Source organism: Neodiprion virginianus, chromosome 6 (assembly GCF_021901495.1).
Source record: "Neodiprion virginianus isolate iyNeoVirg1 chromosome 6, iyNeoVirg1.1, whole genome shotgun sequence".
Lineage (NCBI taxonomy): Eukaryota > Metazoa > Arthropoda > Insecta > Hymenoptera > Diprionidae > Neodiprion > Neodiprion virginianus.
Window position 1 is genome coordinate 25,396,389 of NC_060882.1, and position 18,332 is coordinate 25,414,720.

At 35.9% G+C, this 18,332-nt stretch overlaps 3 protein-coding genes across 7 annotated transcripts in view; all 3 read left to right on the forward strand.

Moving 5' to 3' along the window:
* Positions 1-4,401, forward strand: part of LOC124307465 (fibroblast growth factor receptor homolog 1-like) — a 48,105-nt gene extending 43,704 nt beyond the window's left edge. For all 3 annotated transcript variants that reach the window (XM_046769128.1, XM_046769127.1, XM_046769129.1), the window contains exons 8-11: positions 1,128-1,626; positions 2,084-2,224; positions 2,359-2,464; positions 2,539-4,401. In XM_046769128.1, coding sequence (XP_046625084.1) covers positions 1,128-1,626; positions 2,084-2,224; positions 2,359-2,464; positions 2,539-2,646 — 854 coding nt within the window. In that variant the 3' untranslated portion in view covers positions 2,647-4,401. The remainder of the gene's footprint in view (positions 1-1,127; positions 1,627-2,083; positions 2,225-2,358; positions 2,465-2,538) is intronic.
* Positions 4,402-5,305: 904 nt separating this feature from the next.
* LOC124307470 (polycomb group RING finger protein 3) lies at positions 5,306-7,943 on the forward strand. Of its 3 annotated transcripts, none has more exons than XM_046769138.1 (5): positions 5,306-5,525; positions 5,745-6,044; positions 6,118-6,263; positions 6,427-6,570; positions 6,702-7,943. In XM_046769138.1, exons 2-5 carry the CDS (start codon positions 5,768-5,770, stop codon positions 6,825-6,827), a joined length of 693 nt encoding a protein of 230 aa, XP_046625094.1. In that variant the 5' UTR covers positions 5,306-5,525; positions 5,745-5,767; the 3' UTR covers positions 6,828-7,943. The 3 variants fall into 3 exon arrangements, with proteins under 3 accessions (XP_046625094.1, XP_046625093.1, XP_046625092.1); XM_046769137.1 differs by having other exon boundaries at positions 5,306-5,513; XM_046769136.1 differs by having other exon boundaries at positions 5,306-5,508.
* A 3,710-nt stretch (positions 7,944-11,653) lies between these two features.
* Positions 11,654-18,007, forward strand: LOC124307466 (uncharacterized). Its single transcript, XM_046769130.1, has 8 exons — positions 11,654-11,948; positions 12,894-13,043; positions 13,256-13,383; positions 13,485-13,602; positions 13,803-14,949; positions 15,151-15,394; positions 16,580-16,816; positions 16,930-18,007. Exons 1-8 carry the CDS (start codon positions 11,869-11,871, stop codon positions 16,992-16,994), a joined length of 2,169 nt encoding a protein of 722 aa, XP_046625086.1. The 5' UTR covers positions 11,654-11,868; the 3' UTR covers positions 16,995-18,007.
* The last annotated feature ends 325 nt before the right edge of the window (positions 18,008-18,332 follow it).

Genomic DNA, 18,332 nt, shown 5'->3' on the forward strand with positions numbered 1-18,332 from the left:
CTCGTGCCTTTTGCTTTTTTATGAAAAAAAAAAACATCACTTACGTACTGTTCCATTCGTTGGAATGATTCAATTTTCTTTGCGATGTGACGAAATTATTATTTACGACAATTAAATGGTAGTCTAATTTACATTTGCCTCAAATAAGAAAATTTATTTGAACCTGTATCTCGATTTATTTATTATTATTGTTATTATTTTAAATGTATAAAAAAGGAAAAAAAGAAATTATACGTATATAGGATTTAGAATTGTAATAGGATAAATAAATACATATTTTCATTTCGACGATAATTTTCGACTACGCAAATACGTTGAATCAAATGAGTTGTTATTGCTCGAATCTAGTTATTGTGCGGAAATTTTTTCGGTCCAGGTAAATAATAATTGTTACTTAACGTTTACGCGATTTGATAAATCTCGTTGAGTTCATAAGTGAAAATAAAAATTCCATTTTTCTATTATCATTGAACTTGATATTAAAATACAAAACTTCAGTCAGATTGCACAATTTTATTTGAAACATTTCGCAAATTCTTTAACGTTGTAAAATAAATTATGCAAGAATGGAAAGAATAATATCAATTCAATACTTATTGAACGACAACAGCAGCAGCAGCAGTATTGTTGGAATAGATGTAAGATTTTTAGAGAATATAAAAAAAAATCAGCAATCTAGTAATACTTGAATGCAGTTCCGACGGTAAAAAAAAAAAAAAAAAACACAATCTCTTATCGAACTCTCCGATGGAAATTGCGCAATCAGCGCATGCGCATTGATCAATCGCAATACACTTATCAAATTTTTTTTCCTTTTTTATTACAACCACGACCAATCCAATTCGGCCGAATTATGTCCGACGACATTACAGCTGTTCATTTGATTCGACGTGTATGAAATTTGATGACTCACGAATAAAAATATGTATTAATGTTTATATCAAGTAAAAAACGAAACCAATAAATCCAAATTATTTGTGGCAAGTACAGTTACGAATGGATTGAAAGTAGAACGATTCGAGGCGGCTAGAAACTTGAAACCGTATATACATAAGCTATCGGACGAAGCATATCCGGAAAGCCAGGAATGAATAACTAACGATATTGGTGCAATTTTATTTCTACAGAGGGTCACACGGACGCAGAGATGATGGACCTTGTGTCGGAAATGGAAATGATGAAGGTAATCGGAAAGCACGTTAACATAATAAACCTGCTGGGCGCTTGCACTCAAGGCGGTCCGCTTTACGTCGTGGTCGAATTCGCGCCTCACGGAAACCTCCGGGACTTCCTGCGGGAGCACAGACCGTCTTCCGGTTACGAGCCGACGATAGGCCAGGAGACGAAGCAGCGAAAAACGCTGACGCAAAAGGACCTCGTCTCTTTCGCGTACCAGGTAGCCAGGGGCATGGAATACCTGGCGAGCAGACGCTGCATCCACAGAGATTTGGCCGCCAGGAACGTCCTCGTGAGCGACGAGTACGTGCTCAAGATAGCTGACTTTGGACTCGCCCGCGACATCCACTGCCACGATTACTACAGGAAAACTACAGACGGAAGGCTTCCGGTTAAGTGGATGGCACCCGAAGCCCTCTTTCACAGGCTTTACACCACTCAGTCCGACGTGTAAGTTCGCGCGCGTTTCAGAATTACGTGCAACTAGTAGAGGGCTGAAAAAATCGTGCAATTTCTTGAGAATTTATACCCGAAATAGTTATTTAATTAGGCTGCTGGTTGTTTTATACAAAAGTATGTAGATCGAGTTTCGTTTGTGGGGGCGACGTTGAAATTCCGAATTTGAAAAGTTCCGAAAGCGCCGAATCCCAAATTATTTCATGGCGAATCTTGAAGTAAAGAAATCAAATTTTTACCAAGTAGCAAAGTTTCGAATGGTCCAAAACATGTACCATGTAACTTTGGTATAAAATAAATCTCTGACGAAACCCTAATTGGTTATCAAGATATAAATTCTTAGAATTGGGCCACTTTCGACTTTCTGCGCTCGTTCAGGTCTCCTTAAGATGATTTTAATCGTCAAAAGTGTTCTAATTTTCTAATCCAAAAATAATTCTCCCGTTATTAGATGGTCGTACGGAATTCTGTTGTGGGAAATAATGACTCTGGGCGGTACGCCCTACCCGTCCGTTCCCTCGGTTGAGAAATTGTTTCAGCTATTGAGATCTGGACACAGGATGGAAAAGCCGCCGTGTTGTTCTATCGAAATGTAAGTTGGCAAAAAATTTTCCATCTTTTTTTTTAAATACATGTTCTTAATTTCATACCGACTTTCCTTCTTGTCCTTCTTATTCGTGTGCCGTGTCGGTCAACCCTCACCCTGATCTTTCTTCGATTCCAAAGATACATGCTCATGCGGGATTGCTGGAGTTACCAACCAAACGAACGACCGATGTTCGGTGAGCTGGTCGAAGACCTTGACAGGATATTGACGATAACCGCTAACGAGGTGAGTGAATCGCAATAAATAATCTGATAATGATTGACGAAAATGACGACAACGAGTTTTCTCAAATTTTACAGGAATACTTGGACCTCGGTCTACCGCAGCTAGACACACCGCCATCCAGCCAGGAGTCGAGCGAAGCCGAGGAAGACGACGATGACGAGAAGTTTCCGTATTTGTTGTGAATAACCTGGCCGAATGAGAAAATAAGGTGACAATTGTTGTTTTACTCATGAATTTTCGAGGGATAATCAAGACGTCGGAACTCTTGGTTGGGTAGAAATGAAAATGACGGAAAAGGAATCGTACAATCGATACGAGATGAGAAGATAATTTTGAGACTAATGAACTAACAAACTGACAAAGTATAATACACGTAATAGTGAAAAATCACGTGTAATATAAAGTGTTTGTTACACCGAAGGACAAAAGTGAAAGAGGAAAAAAGGCGATTCAAGTTTTTGTGAGTGGAAGGAGGTAAATTACGTCGGGATATTTGTACAACCGAACGTCGACTGATACATAGAGAACACGCCAAATGATACAAATCAGTATTGACAAAAACATAAATAGATAAATAAATAAATGAATGAATAAATAAATAAACAAAAAATAAAGATAAATACGTAACGCATATGTTTTTTAGACTTTTAAGGAACTGTTGAAAAACGAAAAAAGGGAGAAAAAAAATAATTAATCCAACGCATTGTAAACCTGGTGGTGCCTGATGTTTCGAGGTGCTAATCGTGCAAGGTATAAATCACGCGTTATATACTTTTTACGTATTTATGTAATAATATAATAATGTGCGATGACTAAGTGCCTTTTAATTGTTACCAATTCAGTAAAATTGAAATTACAATAATCGATCGAGCAATTGATTGATTATTAATTTCATCGAGAAGTGTACTAAAATGTAAGAATAAATAATCATAATAATAATAATAAACATGTATTTTTATAATTGATTTATATACATGTATGTATTATATATCTATAATAAACGTGCTCGTTCAACTCGTTGACAATTCATTATTATTGTTACAATTATTATTATCACACTTTGGAAAAGGCTCAAAATCATGACAAACTATATCATTATTTCATGTATTATCGAATGAAAACAACAAAAAAAAAATTGAGAAACGAATTGCAATGGGTACGATATTGTGTTTGTTACTAGTCAATTTATAAATTTCAACATTTTGTACGATAGATTTTTCTTTTTTCTAAGATTTATAATATGTAACATTTCTACGTTTTTAGTTGTTTTTTTTTTATCATAGATTTAATGCAAACTTGTAAAAACTACCGAAGAAAAAAAGAAGAGAAAATAATCACAAGTATATTACATTTCGTTCACATGTACGAACGTTAGGTACGAACCTTGCTGAAAATTTGTATGAGCTCGAAAATAAGATAGAACTGCAGCGACAGAGAGAACGTCACGTTTTATTTTTTTGTATTAATACGGATATTTCTGTTAATATCGTTTGAAACAGTGGATACATTTATCCTCAATATCTCTCTTGAAGGTATACGAATACCTCAAAGTATTTACGAAGCATTCAACATACGTGTATAGATAACAGTTTATAAAAATTATAGTAGATAATAAATAGCATTAGATAATTTATTATTTGTAAATTCATCGTATGTATTTCATTTTGTCCGTTTTGTATTATGCGAAATCAGTTATTGAACATCATAAATGAAACACAAAAGGTACACATCATTGAATATAAAACGCCGTTACGCGAATGAATAGTTCAAGAACGAATTACCCTATCTTATAACTGTGTATTCATGGTTGTTAACAATGGAAAGAAACAAGAAATTAAAAGAAAAAGAAAAATGAAAAAAAAATGAATAAAACTTGTAAAAAGTACATTTAAACACATTCACATCTAGGTTTACGCCGTAACGGAGTAAAAATAGTTTAGACAAGAAGAATAAAAAATAAAATAAAGTGTAAATAGGACCGAATTGTTTATTATTTCTATAAAGTGAAGAAAGAAAAAAATGGAAAATTTTTTTTAATCAGTGCCTAAGTAACCACAGCGATTGCCGCATTTTTACCTGCAAACATGTATCGTATATTTGTATATTCGGTGTAACTGAAGTGTAACGAGTTTCAACCCTCCAATAAATGAAAATATGTGTACCCAACATTAATACTTGTATGACAATCTCTAATTTCCCACCTTCCTGTAAGTTAAGATTTAGCTCGAGTCCGTTCGATTGATTGGCAAAAAAAGGATTGCAGTAAGTATTTCGAAAGAGAATTTAGCGGAATAAAAAAATGAAATATTTTATTTCGTCCATTTCTCTGACTTTCTCTTCCAGAGAAATACAGAGGAAGGATTTTCAAGAAAACGAAAACAATCGATACAAATGATTCTGAAATATATTGTAACGAACTAGGCGTTGCATAATAAGTAAAACAGGTTCGTCAGCTTATGAAGCGAAGAAACGGGCAACAAAATTAAAAGATGAGGAAAAATGCTTTAATGACAATGCGTGTTTACAGTTCAAAGTCTGAAACAGGACTGTTTTTATAATAGTGTTGGTTGACGAAGCAACCTTATTCATTTTTTGACACATGAAAGCCTGTATACATCTTTTATCTACGATGACTACTAGATCGGAAAAGGGGGACAAAACGGCTTATTTCACCATTTGTGAGAATATTAATGTAAAAAACTAGAATGACCGGTATGTTAGGGAAAAAAATTTGAAATTCGTAAATGGAACGCTTTGCGCGCCGTGAAGATTAAACCAATTAAACGGTCGCAGGAGAAACAGATGCGAGTAGATTAGTACGAGAAAAGAGCGCTGAGAGGGCGGTTAAGTCAATACGTTTTGTTGTCATCAGCCACATTTACAATAAGTTGTTTTTACCAAATTTTTATTACAAATGTTATTTTATTCTATATATAAGGTGACGAATAATACCATGAAAATATATCAATCGTAATAAAAAATGTTTCCGCGTTGTTTGTTGGTGATGCATACTAGTGAGAGCCGTGAAAGTTTATAGGCCAAAAGTAAGGTTAGAAATATGGTAACCCACTTTTTACAACGAAACACAGGCAATTGTCAAAAGTATAATTTTAGTATGGGTATGAATTTAGGATGAAACTTATGCCCAAAGGAATATTCGGATTGTTCGAAACATGCTTACCGCTATTATAAATGAAAATGAGAATATTATTCGGGGAACGTTTTATTCGTGGTATTCGGATGGAAATTCACACCGTATTGAATAGAGTTATTTTCGCAGGTGATAACGTGAATTCCGAATAAATGGTGCTCACCGGTGCCATGGAGAGGCGAATAAAGCTGAAAACATTAAACAGTCACATAACGTGCAAGATATGCCGCGGCTACCTTATAGATGCTACAACAGTGACGGAGTGCCTCCACACATTTTGTAAAAGCTGCCTAGTCAAACACCTCGAGGAGAAACACACCTGCCCGACATGCCAAATAGTTATACATCAGTCACATCCCCTTCAGTATATTAGCTTTGACAGAACCATGCAGGATATCGTCTATAAACTTGTCCCCGATCTCCAGGAGAGTGAGTAGTTCACCTGCTTGTATTTTGCCAATTATAACGACAATCGTTAACCAGCGACTCGCTTTTATTTCAGACGAAATCAAGAGAGAGAGAGAATTCTATAGAGCCCGAGGATTGCCTTGTCCTAAGGATGTTTTACCAAACGCCGCCGAAATGGAAGAGGAAAAACAATCTGGCGACACTCATGCCGAGTCTGATTATCACCGAGCCGACGAACAGGTGAATAAAAAATTTTTACTTTTCGTTTGATATTGAGAAGCTTTGTTGCAAAGATACAGTGACTAATAGAAACAATTTTTCGTTTCGAGAAACATGGCGTGTTTCAGATACGTTTCTTCTTTAGTCAGACGTTATAACAGGATGGGTGTTTTTCTCTTCACAGGTTAACGTGTGCTTGGAGTGCATGAACACAAGTTTAAAAACGTTGAAACGAAGATTTATAAGGTGTTCTGCACAGGCGACTATTACACACTTGAAAAAATTTATTGCCAAAAAAGTCCTCAACGGTATGGAGAAATATCGCGATGTAAGTTAAGAAAAGAAAACTGGATATCTTAGATGGAAAATGCAGAGGAAAAGAAAATACTGAGAGTTTTAAGGCGTAGCTTCGACGAGCCGATACTCTTTGTTACAAAATAATCTGTTGTTTGATTTCAGATCGATATTCTATGCAACAATGAGCTCCTGGGAAAGGATCATACGTTAAAATTTGTCTACGTAACAAGATGGAGGTTTCGAGACCCACCTCTAAGGCTCCAATACAGGCCTCGTATAGACATATAATCTAAGCTCTTTCTCTCGGTGTATAGAAACAAGCTGTAACGTTAACCAGCTTCAAATGGAACTCTAACATATTTTCATCCAATCTATCAATCTACCGCCTTGCTATACAAGCCTATATATTCGAGATATGCAGCTTTTATTTATCAAATATCACGTTAGATTTCAGGCTGAGAATTTTGCACCAGCTCAATGATAAAAGAAAAGAAAAATGAAACGTATATAAATGTGTATGGTATAAAAATTCATATATACGTATGTATATAGATATAATTATTTTCATGAGTAAAAGATGAATATATTTTATGATTAGCAAATTTATGGAGGAAAAAAATAACGAAAACCCGATTATTACGACATAAAGCACAGTAACATAAAAGAATTTTAAACTGGACGAAAGAACCACACACGCTTGCATATTTTTAGATATTATTTCGAAATTTTTATCATTACGTATTTTTATTTTATCTTTATCATGACTCGCGTTAAGGTATTAACCCTAGAATTTACCTCTGTCTAACTTTCGCCCAAAAGTCAACTATAAATCCAACAATTTTCATTTCGTGGAACAAAAAATTTTCTGAACAACCGAAGCAAGCGGTAAATATAAAAATATTCAGGAACAAAGAAACGTATTATCAATCCTGTTAATTAAGGTCAAATCAAGTTTTCTTCATCAGCTTTTAATAAATCAACTGTTCTTTCCAACGAATAAAACTTTGTATCAGTTTTATCAGTTCTGAAGTTTCAAATATAACGTAAATACGCGTATACTTTGAATTGTACATCTAGTTGAGAATATCTTGGAATCATTGTGAAGCAGGTTTTTGTTTTCTTCAATATGAGATGGATTTCATATGTTTCGAATCGATAATACTGTACAGTATATAATTTAATTTCTACGGATCTATCTTTACGTTTATCGTTTATATTTATCGATAAGAGAAAAATTTTAATTTTTTTTTTTCCATCTCAGCCAGCACTAATTCCAGACCAAAATCTATTGAAAAAAAAAAGTAGAAACGCATTATCGTCACCACGATTGTATCATAGAACGTTTAAGTTCATCGTACATACTATATGTGTTTTAATATTTTCTTTAACCAATAATAATAAAAATATCAACATGAATCTTCGTTATTTTCATATGTAATATTTGAACAAAGAAATAATAATATTAACATTTAGTTAACTTTAGTTAAAAATGTAAATGTGGCTGGTACAGAAGGCGTCGTAGTTTTCAAACATTTAAATACGTAGATACGTTACACATATATAATATAGACAAGTATTTTTAAATGGGAATCAGAAACACATACATACATATAACAATGCCCATCTAAATTTATATTTTTCAAATTGTCGACGTCAATATACCGTGGGCTGTTGTATAGTATATGTAGATGTTACAAAATGTAATACCTAAGAGTGCATTGCATAGAGAGAATTTTAATTACGTGTTTTCTATACCTGGACAATTTTTCTCTCAGTACTTACTTCTTCGCAATAATTTGTTATTTTTTTTTCGTTTTTGTTTGCATAGTAACACCGTAACGTAGTTTTCCATTCAAGATATGAAATATATACCTGAATGTATATAGAATATTTTTTGACAGAACTCTGGAATTATCCATTGCTTTAAATAGACTAATCGTTGCGATAATTCGACTAGCGTAAATCTTGGACGTTGTGACTTTTTACCTTTGTATATTTATGCGCTGTATGTAATGTGGTTCACTATTCTATACTTCATTCGACATTCAAGTTACCTCGAGAGCGGTTTATATTACCTTTAAAAAGCATGCGTCGATAATTATAACGGCATATGTCAAAAGTCGCATTCCTAAAAATAATCAAGATTTAATTCGAGTGAATTATAGAACGTGTGATTGCTGCTTGTATTTAGATCAACTTGATAAGTTTTAGATGATCATGTAAAAGAAAAAGGAAGAAAAAACGAGTGTGATTGTACATATTGTTAGGATATAATTATAAGCAACTTTGCTAAGTAGTGGTATACTCGATTGTACTAATGCTTAAATACGTTGTACACACGTGTATATGTATTATCATAAATTATTGAAATAAATATGTTTTGTACAGTATAATTTGTTATTCAACAAACGGTCGTATTTTCCGTACACATATATACGTATTATACATAGATCATTTACTTCTCCGCACTTATACATCCCTAATTGAATACGCGACGATATATTTTCGGTGTTTTTTTTTCTCTCAGATTAATAATCTTGTAACTTTTTCTCCGACAGTGTTACAGCTTTTTACAAACTAGTAAACACATTGGCCGTTGTTCGTCCGTAAATTTCATTTTAAGGAATTTCATCCTCTCACGTAGGAGAAAGGTTGAAGCAGAAAGAAAACCAAAAAAAAAAAAACTAGACTTTCGCGATTGTGCACAACATATGTATAATACGACTTCACCGTGGTAAATTTTTTCTAATGTTAGATATACATGGTGTATGGCATACGTATACTTAAAACAAGTTCAAGCAGTTCCAGCTGTGAGAATTATTCAGGTGAAAATTTTTACCCACAGAAATTAATTACCTACAATAACGATACATTGTCTAAGTTACACGTAAAAAACCGCAGGCGGAATAATTTATCGCAGTGGTCGCGGATAGAATTAACACGCGATTAATGATCATCGTGTGAACACGTCTTAATGAGCATCATAAGAAATTCGGTGAAGTTCGATATTGCGAGTATGGAATCTGGATTCATTCGTCTCACTTTCTCTCCTCTATAACGTAATACCGGCAGGCGGTTACTAAATACTCCATGTATAACTGAAAATAAATTCTGTTACTTATTGCATCATGCACACCACGATGTACACGCACTGCAGGAGAGTGCGTGTGTTGCAAATCCCAAGAATATCATATCGGTACAACAAAAATCACGTAGAGTAGGCTTTTAAAAAGCGATTAGTGTAAGTAAGTAAGTAAGTATGTATGTATGTATGTATGTACGTGCATCAATGAGGCAGAGAAAACAGGAAATTGTATACCGTTAAATACGGCAAGAAAAATGTCGAGAGATCATTTCTTTTTCTTCCTAATCTAGTAGTCGGATAAATAGTTATGTATATCCGCACTCTAGGCAGCTGTATAATAGCCACGGTGTAAAGATTGAAAGGATTTTGCGACCGTTAAAGGTCTCGCCTTTCACTTTCGTAGGGAGTGCATGATAGTCGATTCGTATATATAATATGTATAAACATACACGTTGCGAAGTTTGATTGACTTTTCGGTATTCCCGAGGCCTCGTGAAGTACAATTTTTGTTCATTTTTGTTCATTTTTATTCATTTTTTACTCATACCCGAAATCCTTATACGCAGAATTCCGCTCTCGATGAAAGCTGCTGTTATACGCTTCAATTATCAGGAATGAGATTCTGTACTCGAGGACAAAAAATTTACTAATTTACTACTTTGCTGCGTATGCATGAACATATAATTATATACACACACTAGGTGTTTAAATTTCTTTTCAAGATTATTACAATGCGTAGATAATTAACCGAAATAAAACCGCGGTATTTCTATTATTAACAGCGGTCGACGGTAATAATTTTCACTTTCGATTCAATCAAGTTTTCCCTTTTTTTTTTAAAATTATTTAACCAAATTATAAGTTAAGATGAGTTTATGCGTGTATTTTCTACATAATTTTCTATATATATAATTAATGGATATATTTACAACTGTACATTGTCGTATATAAATGGAGTAATATATTGCAGCCAAATAAATTGCACACCGTGTGCAGAAAATTGGCGACAAGTGTAATTAATCGACGTATTAAAATTTGAGATGAAGTCTTTTTCAACCGCATTTCGAGATCGTATCATGATATTTTTCTAATACGTCGAAATGAGGACACGATAAAATACGGAAATCAATTCCTTTCTAATTTAATTCTAATTATTAATTCACGGATAATTATAAAACTTGAAATTTTTATATTTTTCCTACGTTTGAATAATAATTAATCATTACGATTTGCAATTCGCATCGATGTACGATTACGGAGAATAGTATAGTCGAAACGCGTTTATCGTTAGGTCGGTAAAATCAAAAGACCGTCTGACTCTACTTAGATAAATAATAAAACAACAAAAAAAAACAAAAAACAATTGACGGCAGACTGACATTGCATAACGGTGAGCGATGGGTGAGCGTAATAGGAAGGCGGATGACACGACGGTGATACGGTACTTTGCGATTAACAGGTAGGCGTAAGAGGCGAGTACGTGACCGTAGTTTCAACTACAATGCTGAAAGTCGTCCTTGGGGGATTGCACGCAATCGTAAGTATGCGTGTGTATGCATGAGCAATCCTAAGTATGCGTGTGTATGCCTGAGCAATCGTAAGTATGCGTGTATGCATGAGCAATCCTAAGTATGCGTGTGTATGCCTGAGCAATCGTAAGTATGCGTGTGTATGCATGAGCAATCGTAAGTATGCGTGTATGCATGAGCAATCCTAAGTATGCGTGTGTATGCCTGAGCAATCGTAAGTATGCGTGCGTATGCATGAGCAATCGTAAGTATGCGTGTATGCATGAGCAATCCTAAGTATGCGTGTGTATGCCTGAGCAATCGTAAGTATGCGTGTGTATGCATGAGCAATCGTAAGAATCGCAAGTTAAGTCGGCAGGCAGCGCCTCTATAGCTGGGTAGGGCTGTGAGTCGAAGGAAAAGAAGGCGGGGAAAGAGAAGAAAACAAAGAAAAGGTCGAACGGCGCATGCGCCGAGCGAATGATCGGAGATAGAGAAGAGGAAGTAAGAGAGTCGTTGAAGCGACAGAGAGAAGAGAAGGGGATTCGAGTCATTGCGTGGTGGGCAGTAATAAACGGCGTAAAAATATACACAGAGGGGACACCGAGGATCAGTAGCGGATTCTCGAACGCATAAAATTTCCACCTAAATGTATTTATTGACAAAGAGGAGGAGAACGAAAAGAATTAGCGTAACGTTCGTTGGTAAGGTGGATGAAGATTTTCCCTAGATACTGATGAGTTTGCAGGAGAGTTTGTTCTCCGAATACGTGGAGCGGGATATTAAGGAGTTTACCGTAAAGACGGAACGAAAAAGGTACGTACAAACATACATTCGTGCATATCGCCTTCGGACTAGACGGTAGCATAAATAAATAAATAAGTAAATACACCGCGTTACACGTTGTGGATTCGTAGTCGTTCTGAAACAATGACAGATTTTTACGCGTCTCAATTCCCTTACCTCGATACTTTGACTTGTGAAAATCAGAAACGGAGTTCGGTACGTACATAATTACATACATTATTTCTGGATCGTTGATATATATTCCCGTCGCGCGATTGCCGATTACTTAACCGTAACTAACGTTACGCGATCCTGTAACTTTAACGCGCGGACGCGTGAAGAACGGCAGGGCACGCATGTTAAAATACTCGAGGCCGCAATCGTAACGTGTAAATCAAGAACGGGTCACCTTTGCGCGGAATTCCGCTACGCTTGTGTTTGCACTCGTGTCAGCTTTTTTCCTCTATTTTTCTCCCCCCTCACGACGCAGCCGACGCAATGCGCGGGTGTTTTACTAGAAAATATGGCGGGTAGATTCGTCGAATTCAACGCGTCGACGATTATCGTCGCAATTACGGTTTATCACCGCGATGCTTCGTTACGTACGCTCGACAAAAATATCGCCGAGCGATAACGAACGGATGATCGTTTTACGTGGGCGATTTGAGTCGCGAATTGAAATGTTAAAAACGATAGAAAAATTATTTTGACAGGCGTACGAGAGTCGGTGGTATTTTATTTATTCGCTTGATATTCATTTCTTATTTATTTTTGCGGACTGGCGCGTGCAGTTCAGGAAGCCGTCAAAAGAGAAAGTCAGGTGTATTACGTAAAGCCGTGTTATACGTATTGAGCCAGTATCTACCAGTGGCGGGGAAGCAAGGACTTCTGGCACGTTCACTCAACGTCGACTTGCTTCGTTTTGTCCAGTTCGGTTTTACTTTCAGACGCGATTAGACGGGTTTTCACTTTCAGAGTACTCGTCTTCCCGCCTGTAAACAACTACAGGAGGTTCATCATACACCAATCGGTACAGGATCAATATCACGATTTATTGTACACCTTTTCTATCGGCCAGGGTGCCCAGCGAAGGACCGTCGTGTGCTACAAGACCGATGTCGTAAGGTACAGTCTCGGTCTGGACCAATGATATGACACGATCGTTTCAGCCGTAACGTAGCTTTGAGTGACAGAAAATTTGTATTTCCATCTACTCGAGTCTAGACTCTGTCGTTTCATTGAAACTCTGTAAAATTTGCTCCAAAGCTCCGTTACAAACTGAAAAAACGATCACAGATTATAAACTCTGCGAGTAATAAATTGAATATTGTCAAAAGGGATCCGAAGTTGAATGGTGCCTCAGCCGAAACGTGCGATTTTAAAGTATTGGACTTCGCTTGTGCCATGAGAGTAGAAGGGCACAGACCGGCGTTAGAATCGCCGGAGAATACGCGTCAAAGACAAGGTGTGTGTTAAATTATCGTGATTATTGGTTGTTTGAACTGTTCTTCGTTCCGATATGTGAACGCGTTCCTCATTGCGCCGCGTTGCTTTGTGTCGTTTTAGTGAAATCAGTGCCATCCGTTGGAATTTACCGACCCCCACCGGCGCGAAAAGCGAGATGTGACGTCCAGACTGATTCTCAGCAGGATCAACCAGCTTCCGAATCTTCGCAGGCATCTAAGTGAGTCAGTTTTAACAAAGCTGCACCTATTGTTCAGCTTCTCGCTTACGTATGTGCTGTATAAGGTTTTCCAAAAGTTTGTGCATGTGAATTCACCACTGAATTTGGCCATCCTACTGGATTGTAACCCATCTTCATTCTTTGATTAATCTTACTTGAGAAAATGACTTCCTTGACAATATTCTTAACAATATTTTCAGGGCCAATCGACAGAAGAGACCAGACCGTGCAGTTTATGTTCCTAAACATCGGCGTAGTAACGAAGCCGAGGGAAGCTCCTTGTCTCGAGAAACTTTTAGAGCTCTACGGTCAACTAGAGAACGGCGTAGCACAACGTCTTCACCTACCCGTACGAGCCTCAAATCTTGTAATGATAATAGTGGAGCTGTGTCAGATGCCTATAATGGGACACAAGAAAGAGAACGTGAAGTCGAAGTCTCAGATGTTGTAACTGTTTTAGAAACAGATAGAAATCTCTCCGGGGCGCTTGAGATACCGATTAGGCAGGAATCCTCACAGACTCAACATATAATTGTAGACGATGTATTGAATACGAGTAGCAGTAGTAGCTTCATTGGAAATAACGACAAAGTTGTCAGTGAAATATTAATGAACTTCGAAGCTGATGTTTTTCTACCAAGTGAATCTGCGGCAGTAACTGAACAAAGTGTCGATGGCTATGTAAAACCGATGTTGAAGACAGAATGTACTCCTATATTAAATAGGGTAGACAATGAATCAAGAGATGCCTGTTTAATGGGAGAACCTGGAACAGTACAAACAGACGCACAGTTTAAAGAAGAGCTGCAGCAGTGCAAGACCAGACTGATATTAGGTAGTTGCGAAGCTGCGTCAAGTGAATTAGAGATAAGCGAGGTTCGACAATCGCCAATGAGTGTAGAAAAAGGCGAGGGTGGTGAAAATATTATTGAGTCTATCAAACGAGATGAATTATATCCAAAAATCGATAAGAACGAGGAGAGTTCAGATTTAATCATGTCTGAAAATCGTAACAGAAAGAAGGAGGAAACCAAAGACCAACTTCTGAACTGCGACGAAGTTGTTAATCACAAAAATAGAAGGATAGTTAGGCAAAATATAGTGTCAGATGTATTATTAATCACCAATGAGAAAGTCCGGCAAGATGCTATTATCAATGAACCACCAGCGATTCCGGTTTCTCCATCATTGCCAACAAAGGAGAAAAAAGTAAAAAAAATCGAAAGATCCAAGAGCAAACCAGCTCCACCACCTCTACCATCCTCCAAAGTTAATCGGGACGACTGCGATTGGGATAGCCTTTTTGACGATAATGGAGATTGCTTGGATCCTTCATTGATTGAAGAAGTAAGCTTTTTAACTATTATTGCAAAATGCATTTATTTATGTCACCTTTTTATCTAATAGGTATTGTTTGCTCTACATTCCACAATATTAAAGAAAATGTAATCTGACTCACAATCAATAAGAACTGCATTGAACTTTCTAGCCTTCGAGCAGTGATGAAATGATATTTATTTACTACTCAAATTATCGTTATTTTTACAGTTAACTACAACCGTAGGCGAAGTTACGATAGAAAAACCCAAGAGTGACTATAGGGCGTATTCAAAAGCACCGGTGGAAGTGTCCAATGATGAGTTTGCGCATGTTGTTGAGATATATAATTTCCCATCAGACTTTAAAACTAGCGACCTTGCAGCTGTGTTTAGTCCTTTCAAAAATGGAGGATTCGAACTAAAATGGGTTGATGACACGCATTGTCTTGGTGTATTTAGCAGCCCTCTTATAGGTGAGTAAACTCGAGATATTAATTGTTTAGGTATACGCATAGTACTAAATGCTCTAAGTATGCAAATCAGTTGTGTTACTTGATCCATGCTGTAACATCATTTAAACCTGTCTCGCAACTGCTGCGTAACGCCTGCTTGGCTTCACGCGATTGAAGATAATATGAGGAAAGTACACTCAATCAGGTCTTGGCAATAAAAGAAGTAAAATTTATGAATAAAGAACTAATGTTAGTCTCATTGCGCTTGAACCAGCAAAGATGTAATCGGGATACTACAGAGTTTAAATTGCAAGGAAAGCAAATGTTCCGCCAAGCTTGACTGAATCTCGATTAGATAAGAGCACATCAACTTTCTCCAATGGATGAAATAGATGCTCAGAAAATTTATGATTAAATCTTTGAATGGTGAACAAATGGATGAAATCGATGGTAAATTATTAATGACCGTCTCTCTATAATAGCAATCTGCCTACAATCAATAAATTCACACGTAGGCATATGATTGTATAATAAGAGTGAGTCGAATAAGCCGATATTTTGATCCAAAGTGAAAGTAGGAACTGCAATGTTACAACACCATGGAATTCAGCCAAGAATTTAATTCACGAGTTATGTAATTTGTTTGAATTGAAGAATTACACTCTCTATTCCCCCTGAGTCGCTTTAGGAAGTCCTTTATATTGTTACCTTTTGTCCGTTGACTTCAATATTCATGAAAATGGATACAAATTAATTTTCCAAGTACAAAAGTAATCTTAAAATTAACCGTTATTGAAAATCTAAATTAATTGAGTGCCTCAATGGGATAAAACGCGCTTCAATTTCAAATCATCAACTCATCAACTCGAGACCTAAGAGTTATACCACGTGAACTAGCAACCTGATAATCATCGTGAAAGGGCAATTACTACTAGTAATGCCACCAATAATACACTCCGAGGACCTTATGTTGAAATTCAGACACAGCTTGATAATTTACAGAAACAAGAAATTATAACAAGCTATTGCATATGACTTTGCAATCATTTTATCCTATTTCTCATGATTACAAACAATTAAATCACTTGGATATTTGTTACTAGAAACAAGCATTTGTCACTTGAAAATGTTTTTCTAGCAAATCAATTAATAAAATATGAGGAATTTCTGACCATTAACATGATTCGAATGGCATTTTGACTTTAGCTGCTGAGGTCTTGGCATCGGATCATTCGTTTGTAAAGACTCGGCCACTCAGCGAAGCGACAGCCTTGAGCAAAACGAAAGCTAGAAGAAGTGCCGAATTCTTACAGCCTTATAGAGCAAGACCAGAAACTTGCGCAGCCCTAGCAAGACGATTAGTAACTGGAGCACTAGGCGTGAGACTGGCAACAGCTAGACAAGAGCGTGAGAGAGAGAAGGTTGTGCTACGCGAGGCAAAAGGTATAGTTTTATTAAATCTCTTCATGTTACGAAAGAAATGTAATTATATGCTCGCATCGTATCATGCTCAATCACATATGGATTGTTTCATCAAAGAACATTCGCACTTTCAGAGAGACGAAGGCTAGCTAACAAACAACGAGCAGATGCTTGGCAAGGAGTCGTAGCAGAAAAGTAGCATTTATTATATAGCAAGATAATATTGCAAAAATTCATAACGATGCCTATGAATACTAGTGCCTTGCTCATCTATTTTCAGTATCAACGAAAGCATAATACAATTTGTTTAACTGAGTCGGCCATAGGTGTTGGGTATTTTGGTATTTACAAAAACGCCGATAGATGAGTGTGGCATGAAAACGCTATTGTGATTCTTTCATGTCCTTATATTGTGATAAACTCCTAAGTTTTAAGTTTGATTAATATAGGTAATTATTTGATTCAAATATTCTTTTTTTTTCATAACTGTATGCATATCATTTTAGAAATGATAAAAATATTATAATGCGTTGCCAAAATACTGAGTATATGACAACCTGAACACGATAAAACATGATATATTAGTGTAACTAATATGATGAAAATCATAACAGTTTATATACCTTTTCACAGTTTTGTGAAAACATTTATTCAAATAGTACGTTATGTACTGCAATGACTGTCTCTATTACGAATAAATACAGTTGAAAGAAACACGAAATAAAATATAATATACATATGTCTAAACGAAACGCGATTCAATTTCAGACAATAAAATCACTTATAATTACAAATTAGAGTTTTTACATCGTTATATTAAAATTTGAAAGGTTGCAGGTCGATAAAAAAAAAGTATTAAAATCTGAAAACTATAAATTTTTTAGTTGAATGTGTAAAGTATTCGTATGTATAGTTGTAAACGTATAGTGATATTTATACGATGGTTAAAAAGAAGCTTATAATTTAAACTTTTATTTAAGCGGAGGTCGCGCGAATGCTGAGTAATTGTATTGCATAATAAAAATGTGTTGTTATTGTCGCGAATTTTGTATGTAATAGCGTTTTTGATGAAATGAAATGAAGAAAGAAATCATAAAAATATAAACCCACCGTGACCAGGTGGTAAATGGTTGTGTGATGTAACGACATGGCATTATTGTTGCTTTTGTGTGCAAAAACGTTCTGTATGTAGGATATAGTAGTTAATATTATAACGTTGTGCCACAAAAATCTATACATATACTCTATATTGTATTATTGTTGAAGACTTTACGCACAATCGATGAAGTACATATATACCTAAGGGCTGTACTAATAGTCAAGACTTTATGTAAGATTTGGCTAAGATCGTCTTACCGCTATTCTAATAGTACGTAACTGACGTCTCAAGACTAATCTCGAATGCATAATATGACCTACTATTAACACAGCCCGAAATATACATGCAAAGTTTAGTTGTGAAATTTGAAAAGAAATTTTTAAAAACGAAATAATAATGATGATAAATAGTAATGATAATCATATTGTATTTTTATAT